The sequence below is a fragment of the Ursus maritimus genome, unplaced genomic scaffold, assembly GCF_017311325.1.
Source record: "Ursus maritimus isolate PB19 unplaced genomic scaffold, ASM1731132v1 scaffold_1, whole genome shotgun sequence".
Classification (NCBI taxonomy): Eukaryota; Metazoa; Chordata; class Mammalia; order Carnivora; family Ursidae; genus Ursus; species Ursus maritimus.
The window spans coordinates 632394-645108 of record NW_024423343.1 but is presented as its reverse complement, the minus strand read 5'-3'; the positions used below and the strand labels follow the sequence as shown (position 1 = coordinate 645108).

At 53.8% G+C, this 12715-nt stretch overlaps 1 protein-coding gene across 3 annotated transcripts; it reads right to left on the bottom strand.

Moving 5' to 3' along the window:
* Nucleotides 1–163: 163 nt before the first annotated feature.
* On the bottom strand, nucleotides 164–12373 carry DTYMK (deoxythymidylate kinase). 3 transcript variants are annotated; one of them, XM_040637932.1, is made up of 5 exons: nucleotides 12182–12367; nucleotides 11356–11464; nucleotides 6951–7041; nucleotides 5129–5326; nucleotides 164–488 (listed from the first exon to the last, which is right to left on the bottom strand). In XM_040637932.1, exons 1-5 carry the CDS (start codon nucleotides 12309–12311, stop codon nucleotides 378–380), a joined length of 639 nt encoding a protein of 212 aa, XP_040493866.1. In that variant the 5' UTR covers nucleotides 12312–12367; the 3' UTR covers nucleotides 164–377. The 3 variants fall into 3 exon arrangements, with proteins under 3 accessions (XP_040493866.1, XP_040493868.1, XP_040493877.1); XM_040637934.1 differs by lacking the exon at nucleotides 164–488 and adding an exon at nucleotides 2032–2316 and having other exon boundaries at nucleotides 12182–12368; XM_040637943.1 differs by lacking the exons at nucleotides 164–488; nucleotides 6951–7041 and having other exon boundaries at nucleotides 5129–5254; nucleotides 12182–12373.
* Between the last annotated feature and the right edge of the window lie 342 nt (nucleotides 12374–12715).

The following is a 12715-nucleotide window of genomic DNA, read 5'->3' as shown; positions in this document are numbered from 1 at the left end:
CTGGCCCACTCGGAACGACTCTCTGTCAAGCCCACGGCTGCTAAAGAAAGTGAGAGCTTCCACGGCACCTTTACAAGTGGATTTGTATTAGTGCCTGTAAGAAATTCAGGAGAATTTGAACTGATTGCCACTTCACTGAAACTGCCTGCATGTGGTCATTAAATTTCCATAAGAAACACAGTAATTTATTGGTATCTTGGGGGTGAAAGGACAGAGGACGGCCGCACAGCGCCGCCCGCATGGCTCCCCCCGCTGGCTCCCTAGAGGCTGACTTGCGGCTGCTTGTTTCTGCTGCGAGCACCGTGACCACGTCGTCTGGGCGTCCACCTGCCCCGCCGAGCCTGCCTTGCGGGGCCAACGTAGGGGGCACCACACGGCTACTTCCACAGCTCCCCCAGCGGCCTCTGCGCGGCGGCCTGGATGGCGTCCACAGAGAGGGTGTGGATTTCCTTGTGGACATCTTCGATGCTTTTGGAAGCGTCGACCATCTATCCCCATGGGGGAGGCAGAAGAAGAGAGCAGTTAACGCTTTCACTGTTCTCGGCGTGTGGGGATTTCAGTCAGGGCGGGCTTCTAGAAGGGTACAGCACACCTTCGGGGCCTTCACCGACACCTCTCTCTGACCTTTGCCTTTGGCTGGGGAGGGTGGACTTTGCTGTGTCCTTGGGATGAAGCCGACCCACACTCCTGCTGCAGCCCAGACACAGAAGAAACACCCAGTCTTGTTCCTGATCAGACCTTCTCCCCCACCAGCTCCTGGGGGCGTGCACGTCAGGGAGGCGCCCTCCCCCCTCAGCCAGTGGAGCTCCGATCCGCAGAGGCAGGGAGAGCCTGTCCCTCCGAGGCCACGCCCAGATGCTGCTCGGAGCTCAAGGAAGTTCTGCACGGAAGCCAACCCTGGGTCTGAATCCTCTCCTCCCTGGGAAGACGGTTTCATCCTGACCAGCTGGGGGGCTCTCCCCCCCACGCGTGGATGCTGTGCCCTCCCGTGAAAAGCATGAGGACCTCGGGTCACCAAGGGAGTCAGCCATCCGAGACACTGCTCTCCGCCCGGGGCGAGGAGGACGGAGCTGGACAGAAGCTTCTGTGTGCTCAGGGGGGTGCCCTGGCTCACTGCCTGTCCAGGCTCAGCCCTGATGGGGCCTCTGGGGCAGCCAATTCTGGAGACGCTGAGGGGGGTGTAGACTCGCTCAGAGGTATGACCACTCCGTGCGGTCTGACTGCATGGCTCACAGTGATCTCCTGCACAGCCCGAGACCCCACATGGCGACACCCACCTGAAGGCCTCCGGGATTGCTTACTGCAAACCGCGAACCAGGCATAACCTTGCACACGGGCATACTACACGGCGGGCACACACACACGGCATATAAACCCGCGCACGGGGATACTATGCATGCGTGTACACACATGTACACTCACACACGGGCACACTATGCACACGCATATCACATATAAACCTGCACACGCAGGCATATCGCGTATACACTGCATCTCTGGTCCTTGAGGGCCTGGGAGCAGCGACAGCGCCATGGCCACAAGCACCTGGGCCCTGGGCACGGCTTCAGAACAGCTTTCTCCACACGACAGAAGCACGGACACCGGGGGAGGCAGCCGATTCCAGTGCGGGGCTGGGCGCGTACAGGATGAACCCAGAAAGTACTGATGTGCCGGGGAGCAGTAAGTGTCCCAGCATGCAGGGACCTACGAGACGGTATCAGGAGCTGCCGGGGGGTGCCTGGGTGGCACAGCGGTTAAGTGTCTGCCTTCGGCTCAGGGCGTGATCCCGGCGTTCTGGGATCGAGCCCCACATCGGGCTCCTCTGCTATGAGCCTGCTTCTTCCTCTCCCACTCCCCCTGCTTGTGTTCCCTCTCTCGCTGGCTGTCTCTCTCTCTGTCGAATAAATAAATAAAATCTTTAAAAAAAAAAAGGAGCTGCCGGGTGGGGCGGCGGGGCGGGCGGCACAGACCGCGGTGAGTCAAACAGAAACACGAATCCGTACGGATATAAACGTACACGGAAGCTGAACATAGGAGTGTGAGATTTTTACATGGTTTATAAGAATCTCATCACAAAATATTAATCACAGAGGGAGAAAAAGGAACGTCACCGTGGAGAAGCCTGGCAAACAGCACTGAGCCAAGTGGTGAAAGGGAACGTCACCAACACGCACACAGTGGGACATCACTCGGCCATACAGAAGGATGAGCTCTGGCCGTCGGCAACATCACGGGTGGCCCGAGAGCGCGTCCCGCTCCGTGAATACGTCACACAGAGAAGGACGAACACCGTCGCATCTCACTTGTCTGTGGGATCTAACACACAAAGGAAACGGATAATCGCACAAAGAGCAGAATCAGAGCCATAAAGGCAGAGGACACGCTGGTGCCCCGCACGGGAGGGGTGGGGGGTGGACGGAAGGGGTGAAGGGCAGCGGGAGGTGCCGCTTCCAGTTACGGGGAGAGTACGTCCTGGGGATGAAAGGCGCAGCACGGGGGCTGCGGTCAGTGATCCCGTGATGGCGTCGTGTGGGAACAGGTGCGGCCACACGTGTGGCGAGCACAGCGGAACGTACACGCCATCCGGTCACTCAGCTGTACACCGAGACGCCCCTGCGTGTGCGCCAGCGGCACTCAAAATAAAAAGAAAGACCCCGAAAAGTGCACATTAGCAGACGTGGAACAAACGGAAATCCTACACACGTGGCAGGACACAGCGAGAACCCAGCATCCCTCCCAAGCCGCCTCCTGAAGATCAAGACCGGAATCCCATCATGGGGAAACAGCCAAGTCCATCTGAGACTCATCTACAAATCAACTGCTGTGACCTTCAAAAGCGTCAGTGTTGTGAAAGTCACACAGGCTGGAGACCAGAGACGGGACTGTACACTGGGTCATTTGTTAAAAAGGACACTAGGGGGACCAATGGGGGCACCTGAACAGGGCCTGGGGACCTGAGGGCAGCAAGGGATCCGCGTGAATGTCCCAATTTTGACAGTACACAGCACGGAGGGGGCATTAGGGACTAATTTGTTCTCAAATGGTCCCGGGGAAGAGTCTTTGTATTATACTTGCAAGTTCTAATTTTTTTTGTTCCTGTTTAAAATTTTTTTCAAAGAATGCTAAAAAAATTTAATTTTCAGATAAACAAAAGCTGAGAGTTCTATGCCAGGAGACCCACCCTACAGGAAATGTTAAAAGACGTTCTTAAGCGAAAGGAAGTGACATGAGATGAAGACTGGGGAGGTTTGGGGCGTAGCGCACCAGCACTGGTCGGCAGGCAACGGTTTCCTGTTTCTTTCCCCACTCCCACTCCTGATTTCATACCTTCTAGTCCCGTTCCTTGCAGGGTTTGAAATGTGCTTAAACCACACAGAACTGATTGACAAAGGAAAAACAGAAAGGGAACAGAACCTTTGCGATTTTTCATATAAAATCAACCAGTACAAAAATGGGATTGAAGTGTCCATGCGGGGAAAGAAATGCCCTTCTCAGACCGTCGGACAGGCCACATGGGCTCAGCACTGACGTCAGCACATGAAAGAGATGGAAAGGCCGGGGATACGCAGGTGTCCCCTGCTTTGCGAAAGTTCACATTACACCACTTTGGTTTTGTGAAAGATTTATGTTAGTACCTGTTTTTGCTAACTGAAAGAAGTCCAAAAAGTGTTTTTGTTTTTACAAAAAAAGGCGAAAAGCAAAAATAGCATTCAGCGTCTGTTCTGCAGCGAGCCGCCTCGGGAGCAGTGTGCAGGGAGCGGCGGGAGGGGCCCCGCTGTGCTCTGTCCCGGGAACCTCGCTCGGCATCTTGGCGTCCAGCCGCCAGAGCTCTGAGCTGTGTCTGGGAGTGTGTGGGCTTCATCTCCATTGATTTTGTGCGTCTGTTAGCGAGATGTGTCACAAACGCCTAGGAAAGGTGATTTTTTGGGTCTGGGAATATTAAAAAATGTTTCCATATAAATTAATGGTAATTGTTTCTTTGCTTTATGCCATTTTCGCTTATGAGAGGTCTCATGGGAACCCTCTACTTTTAGCTAGTGGTGAAACTTGTACTTTAAAAATATGTGTGCAACCCTGTGCCCCGAGAAACGCCCATCCTGGCAACGAGCAAACAGAGGTCAGTGTGGAGAAGTGGGGAGGGCCGCAGACAGGCAGGCCACGAGAGAAGCATCAACCAGACAAGACGGCCAAACTGGGAGCCGAAGTCAACACCCTAACCCTTCCCCAGAGCAGCAAGGCTGCGGCCTGCCTCGGCAGTGAGACTTATCAACCGTCCACAGTGTTTTTCTTGCTGCCAGGACGGCCTCTGACCACACGGGGACGAAGGTGGGCCCAGACAACCGGGGTGTGCTCACATGAGGTGGGTCTGGGGATGGGCACATGCAGGGAGGAATGGGATGTCCAGTGTGGAGAGCACATGGTCCTTCAGGGAGGCAGATGTGAGGCTGGGGCCAGGCCCTGGGTGAGGTGCACGGAGGTGGAGGGAGCAGGGCTGTGGGGCACCTAGCACAGGGAGACGGCAGAGTGTGGTGATGTGGCGGGGGGGGGGGCGTGAGCCTGTGGGTGAGGCCCAGGCCTGGGAGTGAGTGGAGTGTGGAGACAGGGGCTCATCCCCACAAGAGGAAATGAGGAACGGCCCTGGGGCTGGAACTGGCAGGACAGGGTTGAGAGGGAGTCAGCAAATGGCTCCCAGGGAGTTGGGAGCTGAGCCCCAAACAGCCAGACTCAACTTCTGAGGAGACTGGGGGGCAGGGCAGGAGTGACAGGCACAACAAGCCAGAGTGCGACTCGTAGGTTCCAGATGGAAGGCAAAGTGAGGAGTGGCTCCCAGGCTGGCGCCCTAGATGACAAGCACGGCAAAGCCCGGTGGAGGACAGCTGGCCGCGCAGGACTGCTGTCGGGAGCTGCTATCTGGCCAATTCTCCCCGACTCCCCCGCAAGGCACCAAGCTCCCTTGTTTTGCACAATCACAAAGGAACAGAATTCGCCGCACACAGAGGCGAGCCCAGAGGCCCTGCCGGACGGAGCGGCAGAAACTGCAGCGTTTGGCTGCCGTCTCCGAGTCACCCGCCAGCGGCCCCCAGCCTGCCCAGTCTGCCGTTCTGGAGACGCAGGAAGACACCCTCACCTTCCAGTTCAAAGTCTCATCCGCCATCAGCTGGTGGAAGCGATGCAGTGCCCGCTCCTGGAAGTTCCCATTCTCGTAGCGTTCGCGGCCAAACTCCCCCCGCCTGGCAGCCTCCGCCAACCGTAACTGAAGGAACACCACCAGGTCCGGCTTGGGGAGGCCTACATCCGGCTGCTTGCACCAATCCAGGGAAAAATTCTGGCAGCACAGAACCCAACAGTTAGAGAAAGAAGGCTTCATGGGGTCTAATTTTCAGTCTCAAAATTCATAAAAGAGGAAAAACGAGCTAATGTCTGTCTGAAATACCAAAAATTGAGAATTCTTATGTGGTAGTGGCTCTCTTATTTCTGAGATCCCAAATGGTTTGCTTTCTCCCACAGCCTGGGTCCCAGGGTGCGCGTGCTGACATGGCCCAGTGCCCTCTGGCCCGGGAGAAAGCTCAGTCCACACGGCAGAGACCCTGGAGGCCCACCACACACAGGAGGCCCAGGGTAGGCAGCAGAAGGGCCCATGAGGGGAGTGACCCGTTGTTCAGGTCCTGTACCCACACACCTGCTAGGGTTAGGGCGTCAGCCCCCTTCCAGAGAATGCTGGAGACCCACCGTGAGCAAGCGCCATGAGCTTCTCCTGCACGCTCCTGCTCCTATTCACCCCATCAATTTCTAAAATAGCGTCACCATTTTTGGAGGAAAAGGTCATGGCCAGAAAGGCCCTGTCTTAAAGCCACAGAGCTCTGAAGACTTAGGGTTAGAACCTAGCTGTGCGCTGGGAGCCACAGGCTCAAGCAAGGTACTCAGCTGAGGAGGGAGCCCCCAGCCGCAGCAGCACGTCGGGAGGACGTGAGGGAGCCGGTCCATGGCAAGACGGTCACTTGTCCTGTCCTCCTCTTACAGACGGAATCTCAGTGACTAATGCTTCATAGGGCAAGTGTGCTTTAAGAATTCCAGCCAGCACACGAGGAAGGACTGGCAGAACTAAAAGGTTATCATTTGGCCACCCTTTGTGAAGGAACCATCATCAAGAGCTGTTATCACAAACGAGACAGCCAGACGCCCTGAGTCTCAAGACAGGAGAGCCCAATGCTCCTTCAAGTAGCCTCCCCGAACTAAAATTTTAAAAAATTTTAACACGAGGAAAAAAGGAGATGTGGGAACCTGTACTTTAAGAGATTTAGGAGACACTTCAAGTATGGCCCTGAAATGGATTCTGATTCACTCTAAGTGTAAAAACACAAGACAAATCAAACAGTTTGTAACCGAACTGGCCACTCTGCACACGGACTGAATGGCGGTGGCACGAAGCACCTGCTGTCGGAGGCGAGATTGTGTTTGTAAGAAGTCATTTTGGGATGTGAACTGAGATGTTCATGAAGGAGCTGGGGAGGTGTCTGGCGGGTTGGAGAGGAGACCGGAAGGCTCTCAGGCAGGTGACGGTGCTGGGCGGTGTACTGTCTTCTCTGCTGGTATGTATTTGAAAACTTCTAGACAGGCAGAACAAAGTGGCAGCGTAGCCGCTATATACCCCTAAAACGACAGCTCCGTGGCACGGGGAGGCCACGAGAACACACAGGAAGCGCCGCTCTGAAAACAAGACGCCGAATGGAGCAGTGCTGCCGAGTGACCATCTTGGGAAAGGGAGGTGGTGACATCCACCGTCCAAGTTATCTGATGACAAGCCATGGCTCCACACACGTTTGCTCTTCCTAGCGATCAAGAGCAAACTAACCAAGCAAACAGAAGGGTTCTCACACTCCGGAAGGCAGTATGTGAACACACCAAGTCCACACCTGGCATCAGCCCACTGGGGACCACGCGGCACTCACCTCCTTAGCACTGGTGAAGGCGACACCAGAAAATGCGTATCTGTCAACAACGAGGGTGATGCCCTGGCTCAACTTCTTCTTAATTAGCGGCCTAAAAAAACAGACAGCATTTCTGAGCCATGGTCCTGGCTTCACAGGCCCTGATAGTATAATTCACCAATACCAAAACCAATGCAGTGAAGGGATTACGGGGCAGCGATTTGTGGCCTTATGTTTATTCAGAAAAGCTCTGGATCTTCTCTTTAGAAGATGCCACCGGGTACTCCCACCAAAGCGCAGTGTGAAAAAGACAAGTCCATGAAAGCAACACAAACACGACTGATGAAGATGGATGAACAGAGGAAGGCTTGCTGGCCGTCTGGGCAGGGGGACGGAGGGGCCTGGCTACCCCACTGGGAAGGAGAGCCCAGGAGAGCAAAGGTGCAGATACAGCCAGGACGGGATCACCTAGAGCCCGAAGGGCCAGGACAAGGATGGACGGGGTAGCCAGGGGTGTCCTCAGCCAGGTGATGGCGGCTCAACCACCATCCCCCGGCCCCAAGATCTTAGGAAGATGTGCACAGACAAAGAGCTTGACATTAGCAAGAAGTGTCACTTGCACTTTGTGGAACAAGAAGATGTTTGTTACCTGTGACCTTGAGAAGTTCACAGGACAGTAGGGAGGGAGAAGGCACGCCTCCGGCAGTAAAATGCAGTTTCCATCACAGCTTTACCTGTAACTGCAAACTATTAAAAACATCACCTAACCTCACCAACAGAAAGTCGGTAGAAAAAATAAGCACAGCACATGCCCAAGAGAACGACGCAGCCGTATGAGGAATGAGGGAGGTGTGTGTCAGCCGACAGAGCACCACCCCGATGGCGTTAGGAAAGCAGAGTACAAGCACACGGCAGGCTATGTTTTGAGGAAGGAGGCAAACTGGAGAATTAAGACATCACATATGTCTCTGCTTGTATATAAAATAATTGCAGAAGGGAACACTAGAAATGAATGGAATAGTTTACCCACAGGGGGAGGGCAGAAGTGGGTGGGTAAGGCAGTGACCTTTTTCTGACTTTTAGAACCATTCAATGTTTCATGTATTCAAAAACTAAAATTAAATCAAGACGGAGAAAGAAACCCTAAAATCATACACAAAGTCAAATGAACCTGTAACCCAAATGAACACACAGTGAAGAGGGGAGACTTTTGAACACAGCACTCCGTGTGCCCTTGTTGTAAGGACAGAGCTGTAAACCAGCAATGACCTCTCCACAGGCTTTTTCAGAGGTGGGTATATGGACGATGCCACGAGCCAGCAAGAGCATGGTGCCAGGCTAGAACAGGAGGTATCAGTGAGCACAGATACAGAGAGAGAAACAGACACAGATGGAGAACAAGTTCTATGCAGGTCCAACCGCAACAGGAGCCCAGAGGCAGGGATGTTCACCAGCACCCAGCACCCAGCACCCAGATGTTGGTTTCTAAATACTACTCTCCACTAAGCAGAAAAGAGCAGCTGGTTCTTGGGCTGGAAAAGGAGGAAACACAGGAGAAACCTGAACATCTTGTTCTACCCAAAAGTTCTCAGAACATGAGGCCTGGGAACACATCAAATGGACACAGGAGTCAATGTGAAGAGATTTCCAGAGGCCAAATTTCCAATAATCTAAACATCAGAACAACTGACAGTATGACTCACCAAGTAAGAAAGAACCTGTGAGTCCACACTAACGATGGATGCATGGATGACCGGGGCGGGGTGGGGGGAACGCAGGAAGCCAACTAATGCACGTAGAGGTGATGGGTCAGAAAAACCACCGCTGGAAATCACAACAGACTCAGCAGGCTTATTAATGAATGATAAAGTAGAAAACCAGTTTGATAAGGAAGGGGATATTTACGTCGTTTTGTAGTATTCCCCCCTTTTTTTATCCTGTTTTTTTTTTTTTTTTTTTAAAGATTGTATTCATTTACTTGCCAGAGAGCGAGCACAAGCAGGGGGAGGGGCAGGTAGAGGGAGAAGCAGACTCCCCGCTGAGCAGGGAGCCCGACACGGGACTCGATCCCTTGACCATGTCCCGAGCAAAGGCAGACGCTCCACCAACTGAGCCCCCCAGGCCCCCCTCCCCTTTTTACTATTTGTAACAGGTAAGAGTCATTTGGTGGGACACCCAGCACCCCCTTCACAAGCAATCCAGTGGTGGCCAAACCGCACTGCGTCCGCCTGGCTCAACGTCCTAAAGACGACGGATTCAGGGTCACTTCCACGGTATTCCTGACAAAAATACAAATCCAAACCTACTTGCGAGGAAACAGCAGACCAACCCTGAATTTTATAACAAATGACCTGTAATTTTTAAAAAGTGAACAAATGGTAACACAAATGTGGCAAAATACCAATAATAGGGGAAGTCTGGAGGGGCATACGGGAATTCTTGGCACTACTCTTGCAATTCTTCCAGTTGATGAAATTAGTCCAAAGTAAAAACTTAGAAATAAGTGGAGTAGAAAATTGCTAGACTGACACAGAAAGTAAAAGAAATCGCTCATTTCTAGGAATGAATTCCTGCCTGGAGTGCTATCGAAGATGGCCCTGGAGGCGTGCTGGGTTTTGGCAAACAGAGATGGGGAGGGAAATGGAGGGTGTTGCCCCCACTTGTGAGGAGAGTACCACACACTCTGTGCCCCTGAACTGTAAAGATGGCAGAGGACAAGTCTCTTCGGGAACCGGCAACTGATTCAGTTAAGACGAAGCATAGCAAAAAGGTGGAGGAAAGAACCGGCTTCCTCACAAAGTGCTTCCCAACAGCCCAGGTTTACTGAGCCCTCACTCCTAGGCCTGCCTGGGCAGCCTGCCTTGGCCCTCACCAAGACTCACCACCACACTGACGGGGAAGCTGTGCTTGAGAGCGCCTGCGCAGAACCACGGTCACACCGCTGCTGGGCAGTGGTGCCACATGTGAAAGTGACATATGACCTGTCACCCAAGGACTTTCAAATCTGATCAAACGGTAGTGGCTGGAACGACCTGAAGGGTTAGCCGTGGGAGCTGAGGCAGGCAGAGGCACCACAGGCAGGCCTGCACAGCAAGGGCTGGATCACTAGGAAGTGGAGTCAGCATTACTTTTTATTTCTAAGTGGACCTACCTTATTTTTCTACAAGGCCACAAAAAGCAAAATCAGAACAATTATGTCCATAAATTCCAGATGTATTAAAAAGTATAAAAATGACCTCATTTTCTGATCTTGGGTGTGGGAAGGCCTTCCAAACCAGACACAGCTGAGCCAGAAGAAAGCAGTGCAGGCTTGCTTGAAAGAGGGACAATGCCATGAATAGGCATCTGGCTGAATCTACCTCAGAACAGCCTTTCTGGAGAGCACCCCAGGCCGATAGGAAAGTCAGAACTCCGCAAGGCAGACTCAGAAAGCCAGTCACAAGATGGTTAGTATGGAAGAATCCCACTTATTCATGTTAAAAAACAAAACTACTCCAATGACATATGTGCATATAAATGGAAACAAAAGTATCTAAAGCACACACCACAGGGGCACCTTCAGCTTGGGTCATGATCCCCAGGTCCTGGGATCGAGCCCCACATCGGGCTCCCAGCTCGGCAGAGTCTGCTTCTCCCTCTCCCTCTCCCACTGCTTGTGCTCTGTCTCGCTCTCAAATGAATAAAATCTTTAAAAAATAATAATAATAAAAGCACACACCACAGACACTTGATCACAGCCAAATATTGAGTGAGGAGACTGAATAATATGTAAAATAAAAGGGGCAGAGGAAAAAGTAAATTGTGAACTTCAGGTAATAATGTGTCAACAGGGGGCGCCTGGGGGGCTCAGTCTGGGGAGCGCCTGACTCTGGACTTCGGGTCAGGTCATAATCTCAGGGTCCTGGGATCGAGTGCTGCATCAGGGCTCGCGTTCAGCAGTCTGCTTGTCCCTCTCCCTCTGTTCCCTGCTCCCCACTCCCCCTCCACCTCTGTCATTCTCACATAAATAAACAAAACCTTAAAAAAAAAAGTGTCAACATAAGTTCATCCATTGTAACAAATGTAACACACTAATCTAAGACAAGTAATAAGAGAAATTGGGGGCAGGAGGGAGGGAGGGATGGGGTAGAGGGGAAACTCTGTACTTATCACCAGCTTTTCCATATACCTAATGTTACCTTACAAAATAACGTGTATTAATTACAAAAAGGTGGCAGGGCAGGAGGAAGGAAAAGCATCAATTCGTGCTGGTTGGGAACCACAGAGCTCTAAGACCTGGGCTCAAGGGGGACAGGATGGACACTTGCAAAGGTACAGCCTCTGGCATTCCTGCCAACACCATTCAGAATCAAGAGCTGCATTCACCCAGTCTCGAGCAGGAGGCAAAGCAAGGGGGGGAGGGGGGCAGCACAAAGGTAGTGTTTACACTTGCTCCCAGCGGTTCGCGGAGAAAAGTAGGTGCACCGAGTGATCCTCCACCTCACTTTTCTTTTCCAAGTAAGAACTCAGAAGTTTGCCAATTTCAGTTGATCTTTCTAAAAAAAAGAGAGAGAGAGAAAGAAACACAAAAGTGAGGGCAGGCTTTCCACTTAAATTAGAATATAGTTTGGGCTGAACCCAAGTCTTTTGAGTTTTATTTTACGATGTCTCCACACAGGTTCCGACCCTCCCCTGAAGCCGAAGGAGCTTCCCTGAGAAAGGGCAGCAGTGTGCAGACACACTGGGATGGAAAACGCTTCAGGAAAAGGGAAGGGAGGTACAACGCCGGGCCTCAAATGAAGTGTTCGTGGGATGTGCAGACAGGCTGGCTTCAAGATCGGAAGGCCGAGTATTCAAAAACCACCCCCGCCCCATTTCCTACCCGTTTTTTAAGCCTTAAGAAGTCTCCGGGTAACCTAAGCATTGATATTTTCACACGCACTTTTGAGGTCAATGTTTTATTTTAAAAACTAAACATATCCCATCAAATCGCATCCAAGGGCCCACAGCTGTCCCCAAACCCAGAAACTGCGGCACGGCCTCCACGACAGCACCGGGACCCCGCTGGGGGGGGAGGGGCACGGACCGTCATCCTCTCGTGACGAGTCTCGGGAACCTACGGCCATGCCACGGCCGCACCTGAAACAGGGGCGCGGGGTCGCACGTCAGGAGCAGGCGCACCGAGCACCTGCGTCCCGGACCGAGCGAGCGTGCGCCCGCCCGCCCGCCGCGCGTCCTCAGCCGGGCCCCGGCCTCGCCGGCACCACACCCACCCGGGAAGCGGAGCAGCTCGGCGCGGTGCCCCGCGGCGCACAGCGCGGCCACCAGCTTGCGGCTCTGCGTGCTCTTCCCCGCGCGGTCCACGCCCTCCAGCACGATGAAGGCCCCGCGCCGGCCCGCCATCCTCGCGCCTTCCCGCCGCCCGCCGCGACCGCACGTCCCCGCGCTGCTCGGAGCTCCCATTGGCGGGCGCCCAAGGCGCGCGCTGGGATTGGCTGAAATGGACCTGCGTCCGCGGAGCGCGCTGGGACGGGCTGAACTAGATCGCGTCGACGCCGCGCTCCGGAATTGACTAGAGGGGGCCGCACGCTGGGATTGGCTGCCATTTTCCGGCCGTGCTCTGACTGGCTGGTATCGGCCCGGGGGCGGGGCGAAGACGGCATGGTCGCCCCGCCCCTTCCGGTGGAGTCCTCTGGAAGAGGCCGGTAGGGAGAGTTGGCGGCTGCGACGGTGGGCTGCGAGCGGGGACGCTGAGGGGCGGCGCGGGGGCGTGCAGCGCTGGCCGCGGGCGGACATTCCCGCTCCCG

What these genes read in the sequence shown, in the direction of transcription:
- DTYMK (XM_040637932.1), bottom strand. Translation starts at nt 12,311, where the DNA reads ATGGCGGGCCGGCGCGGGGCCTTCATCGTGCTGGAGGGCGTGGACCGC. An exon ending in GCGAACCGCTGGGAGCAAGT is followed by an intron (nt 7,042 to 11,355) that starts GTAAACACTACC and finishes CTGTTTTTTTAG; the next exon opens with GCCGCTAATTAAGAAGAAGT. An exon ending in CCTTCACCAGTGCTAAGGAG is followed by an intron (nt 5,327 to 6,950) that starts GTGAGTGCCGCG and finishes CTGTGCTGCCAG; the next exon opens with AATTTTTCCCTGGATTGGTG.